This window comes from Papilio machaon, chromosome W (genome assembly GCF_912999745.1).
Source record: "Papilio machaon chromosome W, ilPapMach1.1, whole genome shotgun sequence".
Lineage (NCBI taxonomy): Eukaryota > Metazoa > Arthropoda > Insecta > Lepidoptera > Papilionidae > Papilio > Papilio machaon.
The window spans coordinates 4,231,083-4,257,608 of record NC_060015.1 but is presented as its reverse complement, the minus strand read 5'-3'; the positions used below and the strand labels follow the sequence as shown (position 1 = coordinate 4,257,608).

The 26,526-nt window shown below is 35.2% G+C and overlaps 1 protein-coding gene across 1 annotated transcript; it reads left to right on the top strand.

The window, feature by feature from the left end:
- The first annotated feature begins 7,057 nt into the window (after positions 1 to 7,057).
- On the top strand, positions 7,058 to 17,685 carry LOC123723176 (PAN2-PAN3 deadenylation complex subunit PAN3-like). The gene is given in 20 exon segments (XM_045685738.1): positions 7,058 to 7,136; positions 7,416 to 7,502; positions 8,847 to 8,978; positions 9,186 to 9,270; positions 9,438 to 9,529; positions 9,532 to 9,556; positions 9,636 to 9,752; positions 10,021 to 10,140; positions 10,562 to 10,681; positions 12,486 to 12,578; positions 13,099 to 13,338; positions 13,792 to 13,946; positions 14,621 to 14,742; positions 15,448 to 15,553; positions 15,812 to 15,826; positions 15,828 to 15,949; positions 16,159 to 16,237; positions 16,579 to 16,694; positions 16,869 to 17,031; positions 17,244 to 17,685. Coding segments are annotated over 20 exon segments (2,175 nt in total). The 5' UTR covers positions 7,058 to 7,061; the 3' UTR covers positions 17,355 to 17,685.
- Positions 17,686 to 26,526: the final 8,841 nt, after the last annotated feature.

Below are 26,526 nucleotides of genomic sequence, written 5' to 3'. Positions count from 1 at the left end.
AATGAATGTTATAAATATTTTTTGAGCTTTTTTTTTTAAATTTCCCTTTGATACTTTCATCCGTAATGACTGCAGGTAAACTATTAAATATATACAGTACACGTTTTTTAAGAGTTCGGTCTCCGTATATATTATGTACCCTTGGCACCATATATTTACCTGCAATCATTGCTCGGGTATTGTAGGTATTACGTATATTTAAAAAAAAAGAAGTATGCTCACGATTGTTACAAGTGCAATTAAATATTTATGTTTGACACTAACAGGAAGTATTTTACATATTTTAAAAACTTTAAATGAGACCTGATTATATTTTGATTTTGTTTTTTTATCCACAAGTAATTTAACAAACCTTAGTTGAATATTTTCCAGTTTAGAAATATGGGTTTTATGTCGTGTAACTTATGATCTATACACTGAGAGTAATTTAACTTGATTTAACATATAACAATAGATCGGACGATAGATCATTAGATGATAGAAGTTATCGAAGGCATCTCAGATGTATAGTTTGATGCGTTGAGATGTATCACAGGATTGGTTATATAGTTTATTTATCAATGTTATAATAAGTTTCCTCTGATGTTAGAAGTTTTATTAATAAATAAAAAGTACGTAAAAAATGATAAGTCTGTTCGTGGGCCCTTAGCTAAAATAAAATAAAAAAATATTACCAAATTATACATAAAATTAAATGTTCAGTTGTTGGAGTATGAGCAAATGATCCGGGTGCAAATAGTAACAGATAAATGTAAATACTGCACAAAAGTTTTGATTGTTTTCTTTTGAATATTATCACATGTCTTACTGTTTAATAGAAAATTTGTGTTGTCTAAATTTAATTAGCTTTCTAATTCCGTGACGTCGGATTGTCGATAAAAAAATTGACTGAAAAAGTAAATTGTCCATCATTGTTAGTGTAGTATATAAGTGTGTGTAACTAGTGCATGCTATGTCATTATTATGGTACAGGCATTAGTACATTGCTCCTATTGTCTAAATTATATTTTAGTATATTTTATAACTAAACTATAGATAGGATTAGCGATCGCCCGAGATTTCGTAAGCGCAGTAAAAAATAGCCTAAGTTCTATTGAAAGTCTCGAAAAAATAGGTCCATACGATTCGGAGATTATTCATATGGCCATTTCCCGCTTGCGCCTTATACTCGTAATATAAACAAAAATTAACTTTAACTGTTAACTTTAACTTGCGTTAAATTTTCGTAAATTAAACGCTTTAACGATTAACGAAGTTAAATTTTTATTTAACGAATTAACGATTAACGAAGTTAACTTTTTGATTAACTGTGCCCACCTATGTCTACATCTATACCAAATTTCATCAAGATTTGTTGAGCCGTTCCGGAGATACCTTCAAATAAACATCTATCAATATCCATCAATCTAAATATTGGTATTTAAAATTTTAGTAAGATTTATAATTTCTTTCATTACACAGGCCACTCAAAAGTTAGCGGCTCAAAAGACGAAGGAAGATATTCGTAAAGCGAAGGCGCAGACGATCAATATAGCTCCCCCTGCTGGCACTAATAGTAAGTTACGTAAACATATTACAAGATTATGTCTAGCGTATTAACGACAAATAAATTATTTCACCACATTTCTAGGTTTTCACCGAGAAGTCTATTTATAGCGATGTAATAATTTACAAGAGGTTTCTCTCTGTAAATTTACAAGAGGTTTCTCTGAGGAAAATCTGTTATAACGACATCTCATACAGACAAGGGACTACTCATATTGAGTCGTAAAAACCGATAGTTGTAACAACCGGTGACAGGTATTAATAGGAAAGATATGTAATAACATTCAGCCAGGACCTTTGATTTTGGTCAATTTAACCGGTACGTTGTTCTAAACGATGTCGCCATAAACGGTTTTGACTGTATATATTATATATGTAAAGATAATAATAAGAATATTAAATGTGCAAAGAAAAAACAATTCTTAATATAGTCTAAAAGTAATTTGATGATAATTTTTCATGGATTATCTAAGGTGGAAATTTGCCTTAGTCTTTTATTGTAGTGCCATACTTTAATTTTTTGTGCTTCAATTATTAGCTGTGAAATTAAATCGTATTCAGACGGAATATTTAGGGAAAGTTTAATATAATTTTTTTTTTTATCCATGGCAGTTATATGAGAATTATATTTAAGGAAACAATTGTAATTTTTCTTAATGTAAACATAGATATATAGCAGATACTCGGCATAAATTAATTCCAAATGGCATTGTGCATAGTACTTTCATTGTTAACTTCACAATGAACTATGATTATAGTTTAACCTTCAAATATTTACAAAATCAGTTTGTTTAGTATTTGATGCTAAATGCCCTGGCATACTTAAGCATAAGAAATGATGTATATATCAATTTTTGAAGAAATTTTTATTCCATAAATGATAAAACAAAATTCATTATAGAATCTAAGATGCCGGAATAATAATTCTAGTAGTACAAACTACATATTATTTTATGTTATTAAACGAAATAATCCTTTGATGGATGCCTGAATACAGGATTTTCTTTATTTTTTTACTAGCTGTGCCCGCGACTTCGTCCGCGTGAAATACTGTTTTCGTTAAGCATTTTTTTTAAGGATTATTATTTTACTTGACCGACGTGCTATGCGTTGATGTATGGATGTAGACATAGAGATAGGTGTGCCACGACCGCACCAAATGTAGGTGTTTGGTCTCTACCTATCCCTCTGGGTTACGGGCGTGAATTTAGTTGTTGTTGTTGAGGTATTTTATTTAAACTTATAAAAAATTACAACAAAACAAATGGAACTTACAAAATATTCATTTACTCTTATGCAAATTTTCATCCCCTATTCCCTTATTATATTGCAACATTAAGGGTAAAACTTTAAATGACCTATTTATTAATATCAAATTAGCAGCCTAAAAAAAGTTATAAGCTTCTAACTGTAAAAATGACGATACGTCCATACAAATTTCGACCCCTACTTTTACCCTCTTATAAACCCTCTTTCACGATAAAAATTAATCTTTGTCCTTTCTCAGGCTCTAAGCTAAATATCAGTAAGTATAATAGTAAAACATATTAAACAAAATATTCATTAAAACCTCACATATTGCGAAACAAATTTTCATCCCCTATTGTTATTTAGCACCCTTACGGGTAAAATTTTTACAAAAATCGAAATTCTTACTTATTTACATCAAATTAGCAGCCCCACTTTCAACCCCTTACAACCCTGTTTTCGCGTTCAAAAGTAGCCTATGTTCTTTCTGAGGCTCTAGAATATCTGTGTACCAAATTTAATTTAAATCGGTTCAGTAAACAATAGTAGGCGACACTTCCATACAAACTTTCACCCCCACTTTCAACCCCTTACAACCCTTTTTTCGCGTTAAAATATAGCCTATGTCCATCCTCAGGCTCTAGACTATCTGTGTACCAAATTTCATTTAAAACGGTTCAGTAGTTTTGGCGTGAAAGCGAGACAGACAGACAGAGTTACTTTCGCATTTATAATATTAGTAAGGAAGTAAGGAAGTAAGGATTGTCATTGTCACAATTATTCGTGCTTGGCCCAGGAATCTTTTCGGCGCCGATGAGGATACGGCGCAGCACACACTTGAAGTGTGCTGCGCCTGGACAGAAGAGCGCCGCACCCTGGTGGCGGCGATAGGCGGCGACCTCTCACTTCCCGGCGTCGTGCGCGCCATGTTGGGAAGTGAGAGGTCTTGGAACGCGGTCTCCTCCTTCTGTGAAACTGTCATATCGCAGAAGGAGGAGAGGGAGCGGGAGCGCGAAGGGGATCCCCTAGCGCCCCCGCTCCGGCGCAGAAGAGTGGGGAGAAGCAGGCGGCAATTTGCTGCTGCCCTTCTCTCCACGCCTCAAAATTGAGGGCCCCTTAGGGCCAAACGCAGGCGGGGTCACGGAAGTAAGCTAACGCGTTTCCCGTGGCCCCGCCGTAACGCGTCAGAGGGCAGTCTGGTTTTAGTGGGTATTCCGGTCGCCTTCTGCGGCCGGCGAGTCCCACACTCCCTACGCCATCGCACAGCCCGGCGTAGGGGTGCGTAAATGCATTTCCAGACTTTAAAAAAAAAAAAAAAAAAAAGGAATCTTTATAAATGGATAAGTCATTCCAAGCGGAAATAACAGCTTTTGAATGGTTCCGATTTGAACGCGCCTGTAGATGTTCCTGACAGTGAATTGCAGTCTGTTAGTTGTATAGTTGTACAGTTCGATTCCTCACCACTGCAACCACTCCAACCGTTAGCGACAAAATGGCAAAAATTAAATTGGCACAAAATCCCAAAGCTATCCCTATCCATTCATCAGAGTTCAGTCACTTTCCGACATTGTTTATAATGACAGGAGGGCGCTAGTTATCATAATTTGGTTTGTCTTACTCTTATCCCAGCTTCACAGCACGCGCCACTATTATCCCTCTGGGAAAAGGACAAATTGTCTCTAGACAATGTCTCTAGAGATTTACCTGCCTTTCGACACTAATTACTTACTCGCGTTATGAATGCGCAATACTGTTTGGATATTGAATCGTCTATAATAACCTGTTGTCTATGATTGCTGCTCAAACTCAATTGGTTGGTTATGGTTACATACACATACATATTTAACACGCACACAATTTTACTTACATAGTTGTATTATGTATTTGCTTCGTGTTCTTTATCCACCATCCAATGTTTTTTGCGTAGGAAAAATAGTGAATTATTGATTCATATTATGAATTGATTGTGAACAAATTAGTTGTTAATGTTCTATCAATACACTCTTAAAAACAATTCCCGTAAAACCGTAAAAGTATAGTAATTTGTGAAGGCTTGACAGAACGTCAAGGAATACAGTAGACAGAAAAGAAAGTAGGGATGTTAACATTGAGTTAAAAATCGATTTTTCGAAAATCGATTTTTACAGTGGATGATAAAAATCGATTTGTCGATTAATCGATTTTTAAATAAAAAATAATCGATTTTAGTCGATTTTTATAAAAAAATTTAAAATACAGGGAAAATATAGAAATACAATATATTATTTCCTTGGCACTTATTGCAATAAAACATTTTATAAAATAAAATAAAAATTAAGTAAATGTAGTAAAACAAAACAACAAACTTATGATTTTAAAAACGAAAATATGAAACAAATAATTTCTTAAACATTCATTTAAACACTAAAAAAAATATTAATAATCACAAATAAGATAAACTAGCTGTGCTAATGACTTCTTCCGCGTGAAATACTTTTTTCGGGTAGCATTTTAATTATTTAGGCTAATTATTTTACTTAACATTATAAAAATTACATCAAAACATATTAAACATACAAAACATTCTCGTAAACCTTATATTTTTCCATACAAACTTTCAAGTCCTATTCCCTATTGTTATTTTGCTCCCTAGAGGGTAACTTTTACAAATTTAAAATGTCATATTTATTTATATCAAATTAACAGACTAAAAATAAGTTTCAAGCTTCTAACTATAAAATTGATCATACTTCCATATCCCCCTCTTTCAATCACATGAAAATCCTTTTTTTATTATTTCATTGAATTCTATTCTATTTCTATTTAATAAGTAGCCCATGTCCTTTCTTCAGGCTCTAGATCTAGACTATCTTTGTACCAAATTTAATTTAAATCGGTTCAGTAGTTTTAGCATAAAAGCGAGACAGACAGAGTTGTTTTCTTATTTAATTTAATATTAGAAGGCATAAGTATTAGAATATAAAAATATATTAAACTGACTTGTTCATTTACAACAATTTGCAATGAACTTGTTTATCGTATCATATGTCGCAGGGCGTGAAATATCTCATCGATAGCGCTTTTAGAAAAATCGAATAAATTATATAATCGATTTTTAAAAAATCGATTTTTGTAAAAAAAATAATCGTTCCATAAAAATCGTAAAAAATCTTATAATAATCGATTTTTTCATAATCGATTATTATTTTAACATCCCTAAAAGAAAGCACTTTGTAAAAATGTCTAGACCTTTTGTTTTCAATGGTTATATATAAATTTGATAGGAACAGGAGCACCGAAGAAAAAATGAAATACTAGAAGTGTAAATTATCAGGTGAGTCTACATATTTTTGATATATACATCTTTCTACGTAATGTCAAAATTGTACCTACATATTCAAGGGATACCTCGAGAGAAAAAAACGACATATTTTACTACTATAAGTACAACATATTTTTTAGTCGCAGATATTGAAGATTTTAAATGACATATGGTAAGATAAAATATATAATATGTTTAACAAACATATTGTCATATTATTTGTAAATGCAATATTGAAAAGGTAATCGATAATTTGAGCAACATTGTTACGATTACTATTACTTTTCCCGTCATCCATCTTTTAAAAAAATAAATTAATATATATCTCATATTACACATCATAAACAATTTCTACAGTTTCAGATTTATCTACTAGTTAATTACAGTTAAAAGTAATCTATGCTCCATACATATTACGTTTTGAAATGGAAATAAATATTATAACAAAGAAACTCAAATTATTTTAGTAAAAATCATTACAAAATTAAAAATAAAAAAGGTTTTTCTTTCACCATGTTCAGTACATGAAGTGTTTTGAAAAAAGTTTAAAACAAATAGATTTGTAAATTTGCATAAACTTAAGACCAAATTCTATTATTTTTTTTGGTTCTTTCTGGATAGGATTGTTGAATTGGCAGAGGAGGAATGGATCATCCTCTTTTCTTTGTATTAAATGGAGGCAATTCTGCATCTAGATTGTTGTGCAGCAATAATTTGATTGTTTTAGTGATGAGGTGTAGCCATTTACTTTTTTTGTATTCACACACAAAAATGTATTGATTTGTGTAGTGTAAAAGAATTTCCTTATAACAAAAATATTTCTTTTCACAAAATAGAAGTTATATAGAATTATTAAAATCGATTTTTATTTTATTTAATACAAATTGTCATATGAATAGTTAATTATCTAACAAAAACACTAATAATGTTAATTGTCCTTATCTGTGGTTAGCTGGACTTAACCAAAATGGACCCCTCAATCTATATGCAATACTCACCTCCCAATGGACTACCTCAGGAATCCAAATTGGCCACATATATGGTATGAAATATATTTCTTTAACAATACTTTGAAGTACTTCACATAAAATCAAAACTGCTTTTATAAATAACTATAAACACAGATAAGATTTGGTGTCTAGTGAAAGGAAAGCAATCTTTGATGAAAACTCAAATGAACTTGTAGATTTTCTACCAATTCAGAGTATTTTGATTGAAAATATGCAGTTACAAAGAAATTTTCAAATGAAATTTTTGTACATCAATTATTTCTTAGATATATTTTCAACTTCCATGTGGGTAAATATACTAATAATTCCAGAATCATTCCGCCACCACTCCCACAAGATATTTGAACCAGTCTATGGGTCAGCTCAGTTTGGAGTCTTCTCCACCTGCCATGAGAAAGGTAAGTGTGTAGTTAACCTCATTTGTCGCTTTACTCAGGGAAATAAATAAACATAATATAATTTTATTTCATCTTTGATCTGTTTTGAAATTTAACAAATTTGTTCTGTGATATTCACTTTAAGATCAATAAAATGTGAAGAACTTACTATGAGATTATTTTTTTAAATAATTGAAGCACTTTTTCTAATGAATAATGTATTTAATTTAAATAACTTCACTATCTCATAGTTAAAGTTCACAAATCTTACTAATGTTATAAATGTGAATGTTTGGTTGGATGGATATTGGTTTGAAGGTATTTTCAGAACAGCTGCATGGATCTCTGTGAAATTTAGCATACATGTAGAACAATGTCAGGAAGAACACATAGGTTATTTATTTAGTTTTTTAAATCCCATGCAGATGGAGTCACATGCGCCAGCTAATTAACAATAGTTCATTAACATATAACACCCATTGTGATTTTATGTAATTTTAGCACTTTCCATGCCAATTTGACTTTTTTTGCATGAAAATTAATTTATCAAGTCAGTCGCTGGCATCAGATGTGTTAATATTTTCTAATTATATATCAATAGCTGGTTATTTTCTTTAGCGATATATTCATTACGGATACATTATAGTGCAACAGAAATAGGTATAGAGGCAACATTTAGCCAGTTGTTTGTAAGTTGCCTATTCCTTTGGGTTAGACAATGTTATATCTGCTGTAACTTCTTCTCCAACCATGTTGACTAACAATTTCTTTACTTACATTGTGACATTTATGTTTACACATATGGTCTTCAATAATAGATTATCTATTATAATATTTACATAATATCTTACAAGTTCTTGATGTTTTTTTCATAAATATCCTTTGAAATTCACAGAAAAGATTAAATAGGTTTAGTGGGAGATGTAATTTGAAACATCTAGTCAATTAATTGTGATGTTAAATATGTAGTCATGCAACCCCCAAGGTGCTGGCAGAGATAAAGATTGGTAATGCATCTGCAATAGGTCGAATCAACTAATATTAGCGGAACCGCTTCTCGGTTGACCCCTTCTCCTTAAAAAACTTTTATTTTCTTTTGGTACAGTCTTTACGCCAATAATTAATACTTTTCCGTTTGTACATTCTCAAAAGTTGATCAATAACGAGTTGTCATATTTATTATTAACTAACAGTCGCCCGCGACTCCGTCTGCGCGGAATAGAAAAAAAACTTAAAAAGTAGCCTATGTGTTCTTCCAGACTATGTTCTACAAATGTGCCAAATTTCATAAAGATCCGTTGGGCCGTCCGTTCATCTAAACAATGACATTTATAATATTTGTATGAAGTATTATATCAATTTTAGGTATTTATAAGTGAATATGTTCCCATGAATTACTTCACTTTACCACCACCTCCAACGAATGTTTTACCCGAGTCTCCAGAAAACTCGCCACCTTCTACCATGGTCCCTGTGCCCAATATGCAAGTACATCAGGTAAATGTGAATTATGTATGTCACATTTTTTAATGCAATTTGTATTGTACTTATCTCATATTTGTGTGTTTGTTTCAAATTGCCAGATATTTTTAAGCGTCTATGATAAACAGGTAATTTCAACATTGAAAAATAAATGTAAAATTATTTGTATATCCAATTTATTATTTGTGACTGTGACTTAGTTATTTAATGTTTATTTATTAGGAGAATGTTGGTGGTACAACATACTTTTATTCAACAAATGATGGCCTCAATACTTCCGGAGCCCTGAATTCTTCGGCTTCCTTGGGTACGTGAATATTATTTTAGTTTTTGATCAATCATATAAATAGATACATTATTATATGCATATGTAGCTTATGCACAATTTATATAGCTTTTGTAAAAGCTGTTAAGATGGGATGCATAATCTTAATGTTGAATAGATGAATTTGTCTTTAAAATATTATTTCTCAGCTAATTCGGAATCTTGCCGTGGAGGTAACCCAGGCCCGAGTGCATCTTCATCATATGCATCACAAATGTTCTGTAATACCCCAACTCATATGGTCCAGGCCCAATGATATCTAAGCCTGGTATGTATTTTATTTCACAAACTAGCAAATAATTTCTTGGAGTGAAGTGTTAATTTGTTTGATTATTGTCAACCTACAGGTCCGGATCCGGGACTTGGAGTTAGTGGTGGTCCGAGTCAATCTTCTGGATATTCCTCCCAAATGTTCTGCAGCACTCCAACTCATATGGGACCAAATCTGATGGTTCCCAAGCCTGGTAAGTAGTAGTTTTATCTTTTACATTTTATCTTCCTTTGACTACTTGATAATACCATTTTCTTTTTATCTTTTGACTTAATTCTTACTGTTATTTGCAAGTGGTATGGCTCAAATAAATCGGGCATCTAACACATTCACTGTTATTGACTATCCCGTCAAGTTCACTTTAGAATATTAAGATTTGAGAAGTATTGAATATGTTAACAAGTAATTCTTCCTTACTCTTTGTTATTCTTTGGTTATATGATTGCTATTTCATATCACAGTCGGGGCTGAAGCTTGTCGTGGCGCTGGTGCGGTGCCTAGCGCCTCATCATCCTACGCCTCTCAAATGTTCTGTAGCACTCCCAGTCACATGGTGCCAGGCCCGATGATTTCCAAGCCTGGTATGTATTTAACTCACTGCAAACATAAACACTATTTCATTAAATTTATGTGATGATTAACTTAAAGAAGCCGGCAGATTTTAACTGCACTAGTAATTTTTGAATTGAAATGTCAAAGGTCAAAAGCTATTCTCAAATCTTAAAACATAATCTATTATGTACGAGGTGATCAAATATTTTTACTCCATTACATACAACTTAATAAATTATAGGATCCATCTAAAGGATCGAATATTAATATCGACTGGTAACACATAGGAGTAAGCAGAGAATGTGAATTTTTATACCACTAATGTCATAATCCGTTCAAAGACATTACAACAGTTACAATACGAATGAAGATTCTAAAAAATACTAAAATTTAAATATCTTCATCTTCATACATCTATGGATATGTTGTATATTGTAAATATTTTCCTAGCAGGTGCAGAACAGATGATGGGAGCTAGTGGAGGTCCGAGCCCATCTTCGGGCTACCCATCGCAAATGTATTGCAGCACTCCGACTCACATGGGTCCAAGTCCCATAATACCCAAGTCCGGTATGTAGATTTCTTGTATTTTAATTTTACTCTATTATAGGCGAATGTGTTTCAAATGACATGAACACCAGTGACTTCGTAAATATATTTTTTTATTCGGAGATACTATTGGAGAGGAGTTTTGTATATTTAGAAATTCAGATAAGCGAATTGCTTAATATTTCTCTTAGCTATTCGATCTCTTTGTATTAGCAAAGAGATCGAATAGCTAAGTGTTATGCTTTGTGTATTTTTTTGTACTGCAGATCAAGCAAATTTTTAGTATCTATGCTAAGCTTTCGGCTGTATAGTTTTTTAATTTTAGCTCTTGCGTTGTTTTAGTTACTGTGCGTTTCCACTGTCGAAATGTAGAAAAAATATTGTCAATCCTCTCAATATCTTTGTTTTCGTACAGTTCAGTAGTGGAAATGCACATTTATTATAAAATAAACTTTGAATAATGTTTCAAAATCGATGGATTACATTCGATGCTGCGCTGTGTACTGTGTCTATTTAATTTAGACAAAAGCAATAAGTCGTAAAATATCCCTATATTTAAAAAAAATAGTATTACTTTTTAACTGCAATAAATTAAATACTACATAGTATTAATTATTTGGCTCTCATTTTTAATTATTAAACAATCTAAGTATAACTAAAGCTAAAAATATCTAAATATTAATGCCCGTCTTATTTAAATGTTATGTAACACTAGCTGTCGCCCGCGACTCCGTCAGCGCGAAATTAAAAAAAAACTTGAAAAGTACACTAAGTGTTCTTCCAGACTATGTTCTACATCTGTGCTAAATTTCATCAAGATCCGTAGAACAACGGTTCAATGTTCTCCGTAACGACGGAGATACCTTCAAACAAACATCCATTCATTCATCCGTCCATCTAAACAATTTCATTTAATAATTAATTATTAACAACTTGACAAATGTTTAGTTTTAATTGCTATGTTTAAGCGAACACATTTTTTTTCGATATTGAAGCGATTACATATTACAAAGATATGTGTGAAGTCAACCCGCACTGGGCCAGCGTGGTTGACTATGTCCTAGTCATCCTTAACTTAGGGTAGGCTCCCTCCCTAGAGAACCTAAGTGGGGATGTATAGTGGGCTGATGATGATGATGAAGCGATTATAGCTACAATAGCGATTTTTTGCTTTATTTAAATTGCTTTGCTTTCATTTTGTTGATCTGATGTTAAATGTCATTTTGGTAGATAAATGCAATATATTATAAATTACTCAAGAATTTTAAAAGAAATGCAGATATTTTTCTAAACCTTTGGCTATTTTATAGCTATAGTTTTAATATTATTGAAACAGCTTTGCAAAAATTATGCTATATTTATAGCTAGCTGTCGCCCGCTACTCTGACCGCGCGGAATTAAAAAAAACTTAATTAGTAGCATATGTGTTCTTCCAAACTATGTACTACATCTGTGCCAAATTTTAACGAGATCCATGCAGCCGTTCTGGAGATACCTTCAAACAAACATCCATCTAAACTTTCGCATTTATAATATTAAGCGAAATACTTCAAATATAAATAATTTTTAAATACCTTTGCCAGTTGCGATTCAATAAGTTATCTTAATGTTAGATTTTTTCTTTCTGATCGTTGCGAATGTTGCAAATCTGAAGTCCATTTTATTTTTATTTTTTACGTTTTTAATACATACTAAATTATAGAAATTTGTCAAGTGAGTTAGGAATGAGTGGGAGATAAATATACAAATGTTTTCTATAAAATTAGAGTTTGTCGCTGATTTTATTTCTGTGGTGTAAATGTTAAATAAGATATTTTGTCTTCAGGTCTTGCTGAGTCATTCTACATGCCAGAAACTATTAAAGCGGAGACATACCAGAGGAACAAAGATATATTTCTGATGCCCTATCAATATATAGGTAATAAAAACGTAATTTATACTATTTGATATTCCCCGTGTGTATGATTTTCAAAACGTTCAGAATTTATTTAGATTCACAAAAATAAACCTATTTTACAAGTTAAATTGTACATTGGGTTAACACAATCTGTTTAGCCATTTAAATGAATTCGATCAATGACGTCATATGTTGAAAGAGAGGAAAAATAAAGTGCTCTCACTCAGAGACCGTCTGGACTATTCTAAATAACACTACGCATAAATGTTTTAGTAGCCATGTTTTATCTCATATGACGTGTGTTCAAGTTAAAATATATTAGCAAGACCGTCTAACTGTGGGTTTCTGAGTTCAAAATCTCTGTATAAAACATATCGTCATCTTTGTCATTACCTTTAAAAAAACAGAGATAACAGAGAAACCCATTGCAAGCTTTATATGATAATGTCCCGAATGTTTAAATTATTCATTGCTATTGTGCACTTTATAACATTGTCTAAGAGTACACAGAGTGAGAGTACATTAAATAATATTGTTCCAGAGTTACCAGAGAACGTGGAGATGTATTCGGATTTGGTGCCATTAGAGGGTGTTGGACCCCACTCGTTGACATCATCGTATCGCGCTGCTCACCGTCAGAGTGGAGAGCATATAGCTCTGCGCCGTCTTCACGCGTACTCCGCTATGCCCAGTCCTCGCCTTGATCTCTGGAAGCAGTTGGACCATCCCAATGTTGTTAGACTCCAGGAGTGCTTCACTACTGTGGCCTTTGGAGATAACTGTAAGTAGAAATTTAAAAAAATTGTTACTAAGAAACTAGAGCGTCGTCGGATCAGGGGTTAAGCACTTGACTTGCACACTGCATGTCCAGGGTTCGAATCCCGCCATGTACCAATGTGTTTTTCGATTTTCGATTTACATATGTACATTTATCCGACGTTCTTACGGTGAAGGAAAACATCGTGATGCTGCACATATCTGAGAAGAAATTCAATGATATGTGTGAAGTCAACCCGCACTTGGCCAGCGTGGTTCACTATGGCCTAGTCACCCCTAACTTGGGGTAGGCTCCGAGCCCCTCGGTGGGGACGTATAGTGAGCTGATGATGTTACTAAAAAAATGAAAAGCTTTATGTTTTTTGTATAAGTGTTTCCTTAATGGTATCTATAGTTATTTGATGTATTTATTTTTAAATATTACTATAACTACATATATATATATATATTTTTACAGCATTGGTGATGGTGTATGATTATCATCCTGGCTGTGAGACTCTCATGAGCAAGTACATACGTAACAATGGCGCTGGTAACTCTTCTGACTCCAATGGCACTTTACATGATCCATTCTCCTCTGATCCGGATGCACCGCGTCCTTATACTCACCAGGTAACTAGTTTTAGAGAATTATTAGTCAAGATCATCTCGAGCGTATTGCGCGCTAAAGTTCCCGAAACCAAGTGACAGATAGCTGTAGTGAGGCGACGTAAGCGTTGATATTTGACATGTCTAGTGCTGCGCCGATACACCGGCACAGTGTTCATTTTTGTCTCTAACACTAGACATACAAAAAGTTTACCCTCACTCGAAAACTTTACCCTCATTTTATTCTGACAAAAAGTTCCAGCAGTAACGGTGTTAGGGAGCATGAAGAAAAAGAAGTGCTGCATATAATAAAAAAAAAAGCTGAAGTACATGGTTCATATAATGAGAAATATAAAATACTAATTTCTGCAGCTAATTTGTACAAGGAAAGAAAGTAGTAGTTTGCAGAAAGCAAAGTGTAATTACGAAACTATTCCGGTAGTTTGGTAGTTCGTTCGCTTATTATAGTCGTTCTTTTAAAGTAGATTACTCTTTAAAAAGAAATTTTATTTAAAGAGTGTCTGTATGTGAAATTAAAAAAAAAAATCGTGAACATGAAGTATTTACTTAGCTCAAAAACCCATTTTTATCTATCTATTCTGTTTGCGGACTCCGGTAGTTTTATTAATACAATGAAAATATTGTATTTGAAATCTATTATCTTTATGTATTATTTATTGGTTTTTTTTCTTGTATAGAAAAACGCTATGCTCCGTGCTTTGGCTTGTGGTGCATTACTCCCGGAGGCGGTTCTGTGGAGTTTCCTCGTGCAGTTGACGGCCGCCTTGCGCGCCATACACACTGCTGGACTGGCTTGCAGGTGGACGAGATCTTTTTTTTTTATAATGCTATACACCAGTACATAACTTTGTAAACCTTAAACTAAGTAATATTGAAATAACTAAGTATACTGTTTTTTTTACTAAATTACATATTAAATCGACCTTAAAGAGAACAGTGGAATGTCAAATTTTATATATGGCAGCCATTATTTTAATTCACATTTTCAATAATATTGTAAAAATTTTGAGATGAAGAAGATATTAGTGATAACTAATTTAGATGGATGGATGGATGAATGTTTATTTGAAGGTATTTCCAGAACACCTCAACAGATCTTGATGAAATTTGGCATAGATGTAGATCATAGTCAAGAAGAGCACATAGACTACTTATTCAGTTTTTTTTTAAATGCCGCGGACAGAGTCCCGAACGGCGGACGACATTTATAAGTTTGAGCATAATGTGCAGTTTTTCCCAAATATTATATATATATATATATATATATATATATATATATATATATATATATATATATATATATATATATAAATAAATATATATATATATATATATTTATATATTACTGACACAATGTCATCTGAGCGCTCCTCATTAAACTCCACTCTCAATCCGATATACCTAATATGTATTACACAGTGACTTTGATGAGGTTAAGAGCCTCCAAGATATATGACAATATTATATAATAATTTGGGAATTAATGCTATATTTATTTATTCAGGACATTGGATCCATCCAAGGTAGTGATGAACGGATGTAGAGTGCGCATTTCCTGGTGCGGTACTGCTGATGTCATCGAACATCACAATTCCATAGACATCATACAGGTATTATAAGATTCAAACTTTATGGCGGCTCGATGTTATCTGCGAGCACATTTGTGCACAACGGATATTCGGAGCTGCTGTTAAATTTGGTTAGCACTATACTTACCTCTGTATTTTACTGGACAGGCTATAAGCTGTGGTGTTTTGTTGGTATTAACTACTAATATAGATAGATTTAGGCGCTTTTAAGTCTGACTTATGTAGTTCGAAATATATAGAGGTCAATGCATGTTATAATTTCTTATATATTTTTCCTAGGCCCAGCAGGATGATTTTAGTAGCTTTGGGTCGGCTGGCCCTTGCTCTCGCGTGCCGCTCAATGCATTGCGATAATCTCGCCGCCTCCATGGACCTTGTCTCCAGAACTTATTCTGCTGATCTGCAGAATTTGATAATGTATGTATTCATTAATATTGAATTGTATAATACAGGGATCGGTAAATTATGGTCAATTGATGGAAGCATTGAAATCATAAAAATTAGTTAACAAAATCTTATACTACATATTTGAATTAGGGAGCAAAGGTTGTTTATCTCTGGTTGTAACATATGTTTGTATTTTTTCACATCATATTTATTTATCTAATGTAGTTGTATTCGATTTGATTCTTGTTGACGAAATCTCCCGGCCGACGCACCGTAACTGATCTCATGCCGATGATAGGCGCCAGGTTTTATACTCAGGTAATTTTTTTTTAAATTCTCATATTCGAAAACATTAAAAGTATAAAATTCAATGTATGTTAGATATTAATGAAGTACAGTCACTTCCGTTCGCGGTGTTGCAGTTACAAAAATTGTGATATAACAACGAACATTAACTCCTCCATATTCTATAAATATTTTCATACAAAAATATTATACAGTGTAAAATACGGTAACAATAATTAATTTGCCATTATAGGTTTAAGACGTACAAAACATTAAAAAGATTCTCGCTTAAAGTTTGAATACCGCAAGCAGAGGCCACTGTACATATTATATTATCTAAGATATGTTATACTGCTTCAATATGTATTATTTAGGTGGAAGCTTTGGAGCGTCGTGCCGATGTTTTTGAAGAGCAATTGGCACACGAAATGGATAACGGTCGCCTCTTGAGAATTCTCATCAAACTTGGTGTTGTTAATGAACGTCCCGAGTAAGTATAATTTGTATTAGAAAAAGTTAAAATTATACAAATACAGACACTTCGTCAATTTACCTATTATTGATGGTAATTAATTATTAATTAAAGTATATTAATAAAAAAATACACAAATATATGTAAAATTTGATTTAAGTGAACTAGTAGTAATTTTTGATATAATTCCAGATTGAACATGGACCCGGAGTGGTCAGAGACTGGTGGTCGGTACATGCTGAAGTTGTTCCGTGACTATGTATTCCACTCGGTGACTGAAGATGGAAGACCTTGGTTCGATCAGGCTCATCTGACGTACTGTCTCAACCATCTTGACAGCGGTAGCAACACTAAGGTAACAAATAAATATGCACAATGTCCGTAACTTAAAATAAAAACTGATAAAGTAACTGTAGATATCTTGATGATGATGAAAGATGGATTAAAAACTAAATTAAAACATTAAAACTAATTAAATTATTAATTAAAGTTTTATTTAAAATTAATTAATTAACTAAACTAAGACAATTTTTTTACCGAGATGATATTAATGATGTTATTTGTCAGGTGGTGCTGATGTCTCGTGATGAGCAGAGTGTGTTCGTGGTGACATATGCGGAGCTGAAGCATTGCTTGGAGCAGGCTGTTGAAGAGGTGCTGCAGTCGGCCTTCTTGTGACAATTAACACCAGACTCAGTCGTACCATTGGATATACATTAAGCCAAATATCATAAACATATGATAACAATCAATACACGATACATATAATATCTTATTTTACTTTCTATATGTAACGTGTATTGATATTTGGCAAAGGCCGATAGCATTACCACAACACAACGGCCCGTTGTATGATCCTTGGAATATGATAACCCAGCACTGAGATATAATGCGATCTCATTTTTACGAAGCGTAATATCTTAAACGGATGACGCTCTACTATTTGACATCATTTTAGAATTAGTTGGATATTTATTAAAATGTGAGTGGCATTCGGATACATGTTTTTTTTTAAATCATCTCAAAACGGCCACTTAAAAGCTTCAATTATCCAATTATAGTTTTGTATAGCGCCGAAACAGAACAGCCGCCTGAACAAAACGCCACAAACATTCCATAATCACAAATATCTCGTGTGAATTCAAAATTTTAAAGCATACAATCAGCTTAGGAAATATCTAAATATCTGACAGATCTGTTGGTTTCTGAAGCAACGATTAGTCGTGAATGAGTTAATTGTAAGGTGTTTGTATTTATTTTTTTCCAGCTGATTGTTGTCTTTGACGTACCTCAGTCAAGTTCACGTTGGTGAACATGATACACTGTAGTGTTACGTAGATCTGAATTTGTAATCCACTCAGCCGGCTGTTTCCAGCCTACAAAACTAGATTTATAACTCGGCACTACTATTATATTATAGAATAAGTAAATATACAGTTGTCAATTTCTTCTGGGATGGGGTATACTTTTATGCATTTAATATCAATTCAATGTTTCTTCCGCTATAAAATTTCCGAAATGACAATGATTTTAAAATATCTGATTAATACGTAGAAGATAATCTGCTATACAATTTGAAGCAGAACTGTAAATTAAATACAGTTAAAGAACGTTGATTAAAAATGTAGCAAATCAATGTTTTAATGTCTAGTATTAACATCTTTTAAGTGTGCAAATGACTACTTAAAGTCATATATATTTATTTATCAAATGTTAGTATATATTAACTTATGCAATATGCAGATAATTTCTATTATCTCACGAGAACGTTTTTCTATAGGAGAAACGATTCTTACGTGTTTATGTGCACAATATATTTATGTGTATTGGCATCAAAACTCAGACAAGAGTCGGGTCACTGATGCAAAATTGTCTAGTAATATCAGCACCGTAAGAATTACTTACGAGGCATATTTAATAAGATATATGGAAAATAGAATTTTGATCTATGTGTCTTTAAATGTATTTATCTTAAATGTCTTACAATCCTCATGAATAATATGTGGTTTTAATGTAAACGTGTAATAAAATAAATGTGTAGGTGTATAATGTTTTAACATTGATTTTGCCCGGTTATAAAGTTTATTAGTTATGAAAACTGTAATTTTTTTATTTGCTTTTGGTTAATTCTATAGTAGCTATTGCAAATTCCGATCTACGTAGAGGTTGCAACTACGCTACATCACAAAATTAAATTGATTTTAAATATTTTGAGATAATTTTAAGTATATATTTTTTTTAAGAAATAAAGAATAAATAATTTTCTGTGATTCATTTTTATAAACTATTTAATGATATTTATAACAGATACAGAAGATATACTGTTACCGTCAATTTCAAGTGTACACCTGTATAAAACCATAATATATTTTTTAAACTAATGAGAATGATGGTGATACTACACATGCAAATGTTAAGATAGTGATAACTTACCGTATCGCTATTATCTTACTAATATTATAAATGTCAATGTTTGGATGGATAGATGGATTTTTGTTTGAAGGTATCTCCAGAACGGATCTCGATGAGATTTGGCATAGATGTAGATAAGATGTTATTTTTTTAATTTCTTGAGGACGGAGTCGCTGGCGAGCGACAGGTAGTAGTAGGTCGTAAATGTTGGTACAGAAATAATGTTAATGGAAACTACTTGTGTACATATCGAAATAATATTGCTGTAGAATGGTAAAAATAAGATTGACCGAGGGTTTTGAGACTAAAATCTCAGTTTAAAACATATTATTATCTTTTCTCTCTTTTGAAAATGACGGGAATGACGGTTTCGTTTCACACCAACTATAGGAACAGAAAATTCTCCAGCTCGAATAATTATCGTCACGCGAGGTAATTTCTTATTAGTAACGGAAAAATATGTTCAAAAACTAAAAAATCGATCTTGAACTATCGGTAATTTTGACAGGATTAAAAAATACCGATTTTTACATTCTTACCGGTTATTTCGAAACACAGAAACGTTACTTCAAATGTGACGTGACGTTTTATAGTTTTAAGTTTTGGAAGTATTTGTGTTTGTGTGTCACGTCAAGTTATTTTATCTGTTTAAATTTTTAAAGTAATTTTGATAAATTTTAATGACTCGCAGGCAGTTATAAATGAAAGAATTTATACAGTAATGAAAGGCAAAATATAATATTAAAGTTTTCTAGTACTATAAAATACTATATGAGTCGCTTTAAAATTTTACGTGTCATAGTACTAAAACTTTGATTTATCATCTATTTATTAAACGTGGAATTTAATGTTTTATACTAGTAATTTCACTAGACGAAACACTTGTGTCTTCAACAGTTGCCTTTAAAATCGTTAGCAAATTGAGCACAAATATCAGCGAGAATGGGGTTAGGAGGTTATTCAATGTCGGGGAAGAAATCTTTGCTGTGGGCTTACATTCTATGGCTTTTTGGCGGTATATTTGGACTACATCACTTTTATCTAAGACGGGATAGACATGCTTTTGTTTGGTGGACAACTCTTGGTGGTTTCGGGATCGGATGGCTGAGTGAGGTGTTTCGTCTTCCACGTTATGTCAAAGATGTGAATGAAGATCCCCAATGTAGTGTTTGTGTCTATGGAATAGATACAATTCACTGTCTCATGTACCACACTGGAAGGCACAGCTGTCTCTGGGTAGTTGAGTGACGAACGCGGTACGAAGCGGACGTGCGCCTGCGCTCCAGTGCGGTAGTGGTGAGCCAGTGTCTGTCCTTAATCATCTTTAGGGACCCTGTGGTCCTACACCCAACAAATGAAAGAGGTGATAAAGAGAATCCATCACAATAAGAAGGTAAGAAAATTAATAATGTTGAGGTTCATCAAGGTTCTTTTAATTTATGACTTGGCTGTTTGGCTATATGTTTATGAATGATGCAAATGCATGAAATGTATTACACTGAGCTGTTTGCTTAACAAAGCTGCTACAATAAAGTAATATGTTTCATTAAATTAAAATAGAATGTTACTTTAGTGAATGTTAATAACTTTCAGCCACCATTCTCAATGAATCGCTTCACTGGAATGTTGATGGTGGGGTACTCGTGGGGGCAGATGATGATGTCAGCAGTGCCACCTGATAACTTTTGGGGTATTAATTTAAGATATCTCAACTATCTTATACCCTTGGTGACAGCACTTGGTAAGATTACATGAAATATAATAAAGCTATTACAAAATAAATTTACTGGAATGATTTGAGTTATACAGTCAAAATCTGTTATAACGACATCGAAGGGACTACTCATATTGAGTCGTAAAAACCGATAGATGTAACAACCGGTGACAGGTATTAATAGGAAAGATATGTATATGCATGTAGGAAATTAAACCGCATTTTGTTAACTTCAATACAAACGTATAATATAAAAGAACAATATCATTTTTCCATCATTTTTGTATGCATAAAATCTGTAATTTTAGTTTGTTTGAAACACATTTTTTTCTGGGGGATGGTGTTGCTCGCGTCCGTAGGAATTACTTGAATGATACCCTACACGTGTCCCCTGGGTTGTGCTAAACGAGCAACAAATCTCGGTGGTAGGTTCGCCGCAGGCTTCAAGGTTACCACCCATCAAGCAAAGCCTCGCCGCCAAGCGACTTCTGTCGCGTTCCGGTGTGATGTTTGGTGAAGCCTTATGGGGGTTGGGTCTGGGCAGTTGCAATGCGAATGATGACCGGGTATGATACGCTATATATTGATGGGTCGGGTGCTTGAGCTCGGAGGGTAGCGGGATCCGAAGCACGGTTCTCCGCTGGCCGACCGCAGGTAGTTGGGGGCCCAAGTAGTGTGTTAGCCACTCACGAAAGGCTGCCCCGCCAACTGTGAAAAATCCCAGAGTGGCTTCATCGTGCCGATTGGCGACCGGGTGAGAGGACCCGATGGCGATCTCTGGGGGGGTTCGGGCGTCCCCGCAGTCTCCGTGTCAAGCCCCCATCGGCACATCATATCTGGCTGTGTTATGGGGTTATTGTAGCATTGCCTCGCTCAACTTCCTTCCTCCATCCATTCACTCCCTCCTCATGGCCAAGCAAAAAAGAAAGAGTAAGAAATTACAGCGGATGCACTTCCTCTCGCTTAAAGTGCACTTCACTAACATCAGAGGAGTGCACTCTAATATCAATGCGGTCCACCACCACCTCGAGACCAGTAAGCCGCACCTACTCTTTCTTACGGAAACGCAGATTCGATGTCCCACAGACGCGGCGTATCTTGACTACCCAGGTTATACTATGGAGCATAATTTTCATCCACGCGCCGGAGTTTGTGTATACGTCCGCAGTGACATCTGCCTCCAGCGTCTGCGTCATTTGGAGGACCCCACATTTTCCACAATCTGGGTTATGGTGGACACAGGCTTCGAAAAGATCGTTTATGCCTGCGTCTATCGCGCACACAGTGGTGACCAGGAGACGACTCGGCTATTTCAACAACTCAGTGAGGCCGCTGATAAAGTCCAACACCGGTATCCTACAGCGCAACTTGTCTTTTTGGGGGACTTCAACGCTTGTCACCAAGACTGGCTGTTCCCATACCAGAAAACCGACCACGCTGGGAAAGAAGCGCGAAATTTTGCGTCGTCGTTCAACCTGACCCAGCTCGTAAAAGAAGCGACTAGGGTACCTGACGTAGTTGGTCACACAGCTAATTGCCTTGACCTTCTGCTGACTACCGATCCAGACAGATACGTTGTAGCGGTAACTTCACCCTTAGGAACCTCTGACCACTGTCTGGTGAAATCTGTGTCGTCTTATTCTCCCCCAGACCGTGATATACGCGGAGTTCGGCGAATATGGCAATACAAAGCAGCAGATTGGGACGAGATGCGTCACTTCTTTGCATCTTATCCTTGGCGGCAGGTTTGCTTCTCTTCTGAAGATCCGTCGGAATGCGCGGATGTCATAACTGATGTGGTGCGTCAAGCTATGGAATATTTCATACCCTGTAAAGACGTCCCCATTGGTGGCAAAGCTCGGCCATGGTTTAACGCCGAATGCGCGGCAGCTGAAAAGCGTAAACATTCGGCGTATCTTGCATGGTCTGAGGCTCGACAGCGTAAATTACCGGATTTAGCTGATAGGAAGAGAGCCTTTAACCAAGCCGCCAAGTCTTACAAAAGGATTTTGCAGAAGGCTCGCCTGAGTCACATCAATCGCATTGGCGCAAAGCTCTCCAGGCAACCCTGCGGTAGTAGAGCTTTTTGGTCCCTAGCTAAAGCGGTAGAGGCGAACTTCTGTAGGCCCTCACTACCACCGCTGGTAAAACCCGATGGTACACTAGCTCACACGGCAAAAGAGAAAGCGGACCTATTTGCAACCCTCTTTGCCAATAATTCGCGGCTTGACATCGGCAATGCTCAAACACCCTCAATCCCCTGCTGCGAGACGATTATGTCGGAAATCCGCATTAGGCAGAAAGAGGTCTTAAAAGTATTGCGTAGTCTAGACGTGAACAAAGCCAGTGGACCGGATGGAATACCAGCTATTGTTCTTAAGACGTGCGCGGCCGAGTTGTCTCCAATTCTGACACGTTTGTATCGCCTCTCGTTTAAAGCTGGAAAAGTGCCTAAATCCTGGAAGCTGGCTAATGTGCAGCCCGTGCCTAAAAAAGGCAGTCGTGCCGACCCTGCAAATTATCGACCCATCTCAATCACTTCTATACTCTGTAAGATTATAGAACGTGTATTGAACTCCCGCCTCATCGCGTACCTAGAACAGAATGATCTCCTCAGCGACCGACAATACGGATTTCGCCGAAATCGGTCGACAGGAGACCATCTAGTGTATGCCACTCACCTAATTGGCGAGGCCCTAGAAAAGAACGGGGAGGCCATTGCTGTCTCTCTCGACATCTCAAAGGCTTTTGACAGGGTTTGGCATGCCAGCCTTATAAGCAAGCTTCCAGCCTACGGTATATCCCCTGGTCTGATAGAGTGGATAAAGGACTTCCTGAGTGAGCGATCGCTCCGCGTCGTTGTCGACGGTTCTTCGTCTGACACTATGGCGACTAATGCTGGTGTTCCTCAGGGTTCCGTTCTCTCTGCAACTCTTTTTCTGCTGCATATTAACGACCTGCTCATTCCCGGTATCTTTGGGTATGCAGATGACAGCACAGTTATAGAGAGATATCTACCGGTAGGTCGGACCAGTCGAGATCAAGTACAGTCTGAACGTGAGGCCATGGTAGAGCGTACTAATCGCACACTCGAGGCAGTCTCATCTTGGGGACAGGCCAATCTTGTGCGATTCAACGCCGCCAAAACACAAGCGTGTGTATTCACCGCCAAAAAGAGCGAGTTCACCCTAGCTCCCACTTTCCAGAATGTGTCCCTCGAATTCACCAACTGTCTGCAGTTACTGGGCGTCGAAATTTCGTCGAATCTTAACTTCGGACAGTTCATAGAGTCTAAGGCGAAGGTAGCTGCAAGGAAACTTGGAGTCCTTTCAAAGGTACGGCGGTACTTTACACCGGGACAGCTTTTGACCCTGTACAAAGCACAGATCCGGCCATGTGTGGAGTACTGCTGTCATATCTGGGCAGGCGCAGCAAAGTACCAACTCGCGGCACTTGATTCGGTGGAGAGGCGAGCCAAAAAGTTGTTTGGTGACCAAGACCTAAATTTAATCAGTCTTGAGCACAGGCGTAGAGTGGCTAGTCTCTCGGTATTTTACAGGCTGCATTTTGGGGAGTGTGCGCAGGAATTACACGATATAATTCCACCAGCACCTTTCTACCATCGGACGTTCAGACATACGGCTGGAATCCATCCTTATGCAGTAGACGTGCCGCGCGTTCGAACGAAAAAGTTTGAATCATCGTTCCTTGTGCGTACTGCTAAGGATTGGAATAAGTTCCCGGCGTCAGTTCTTCCGTCCAAGTACGATGTGGGGGCCTTCAAGAGTAGAGTGAATAGGCATCTACAAAGCTAGCGCGTACCATCTTTAGACCACATCTTCACCTCATCGGGTGAGATCGTGGTCAAGCGCTAACTTTTTAAATATAAAAAAAAAAAAAAACACTTCTGTCGTGCATACACATTTTGTAATTCACGTTGGATTTTAATCAGCGTATCGTCACAATTTCCCTGCATGTGGAACTCTTCATTAAAAAGAACAATCTTTCGTAATACACTAACAGCATTAAGACCGTCAATCAAAGTTGGCACTGTAAATTGTTCTTCCGAGACTTCCTGTTCATTTTCATTTTCCTCTTGAACTTAACGTACAATATCATCCTCCGTAGCTGGTGCACAAATTGCAATAGACTGATCTACATCAATGAACTCGAGTGTTTCAGTAGTAGATAAAGCAGGTCGTAATTTTTGCATAGCAGTGTAATAGGTGACGCTGAACGCTAGTTGAAAAACAGTAGAAAATAGGAATGAAACACAAAACATTGAAATCAATGTGAAAACAGCAAATCTACTGTTAAAACAGTAGGGTTGGTAACACTGGACTTAAGAGATATGACCAAGCGGGCCTTGAGGCTACGGCATGCATGTGCTCTGTTTCTAAGAATTACAAAAGACCCTAAACTTTGTTTACTTTTACGATAATAGCCATTGACTATTATACTGTGCCAGATGTGGATACTGTTACCTATTCAAATTGTTTACAATACAGCTGAGCCGGTCGTTCTACAGATATAATTCTCCGAAAACATTAACCAAATGTGGTCGCTTAATGCGGTATGTCGTAAAAACCAATGTTTTCGATAAAGCGGTCATATGACATTCAGCCAGGACCTTTGATTTTGGTCACCAGTATGTTGTTTTAAACGATGTCGCCATAAACGGTTTCGACTGTATTACTATTTACTGTGTAAATTGTAAAATTCTATGTCAAAATTGTTGCATCAAATATTTATAAAATTTGAAACATGAATCATAGCATCAAATTATTTGTAAGCAAGTAAAATTTGAAAAAAATTATGTAGTTTTATACGATCGTATAAAACGATATATGGTTTTAAATCAAGATTTAAATCCTTTAAATAAATATCACTAGAAGAAAGAAAGAAAGAAAGAAAGAAGAAAGTTTATTAACACAAAAAAGATTAAACCAAAAAACAATAACCTTATACTAACATAAAATTACACATAATTAATCTGGAATATTAAGTTACCATTTATGGTATTTAGGGTAATCTTGTGATGCCCACACTAGGCATAGCCTGTATCGTGGGCACCGATATTCAATAAAGAAATACAATATTCAGAACACAAAATAACAAAAAACCCTCATTCACGGCATTTTAGCATTTAACAATTATAAGTTACTCCAGTATACAATTGAAAAATAAATAAATAAATTTAAGTAAATGGAAAAATAACAAAATAAAATTAATATAGATACTATAAATATGTATGTATGGTACGGATTCATAAATAGATAAGATATAAATATATTAAAGGATCTAGGATTGTATCTTCAAAAGGTACTCAGTATCTTTATAATCTAAGGTAAGCAGCCACTTCAGTAAGGTGGATTTGGCTTGTGGCAACGATTTCTTTAATAAATCGCAACGCTTTACTACCGAGTTATAAATATGAAATTTCATAAAGGAGCCCGTGCGTTGTGCAAAGTAGCATTTAACTGATGGCACGGGTAAAAGGTAGACTCTGCGAGACAGCCTACTTTTGTGTTCAGCGGATCCAAGCACACTTTTATGCACCATCATCACAGTTTTGTATATGTATAATTGCCTTACGGTAAGAGTGCCAGAATCTCTGTATAGATCCGTCGTGGGGTACCGATAAGGTTTTTGCATCATGACTTTTAAGACGGAACGTTGAGCTCTTTCAATTCGAATCATAGTGGTGGCACTCGCAGCGCCCCA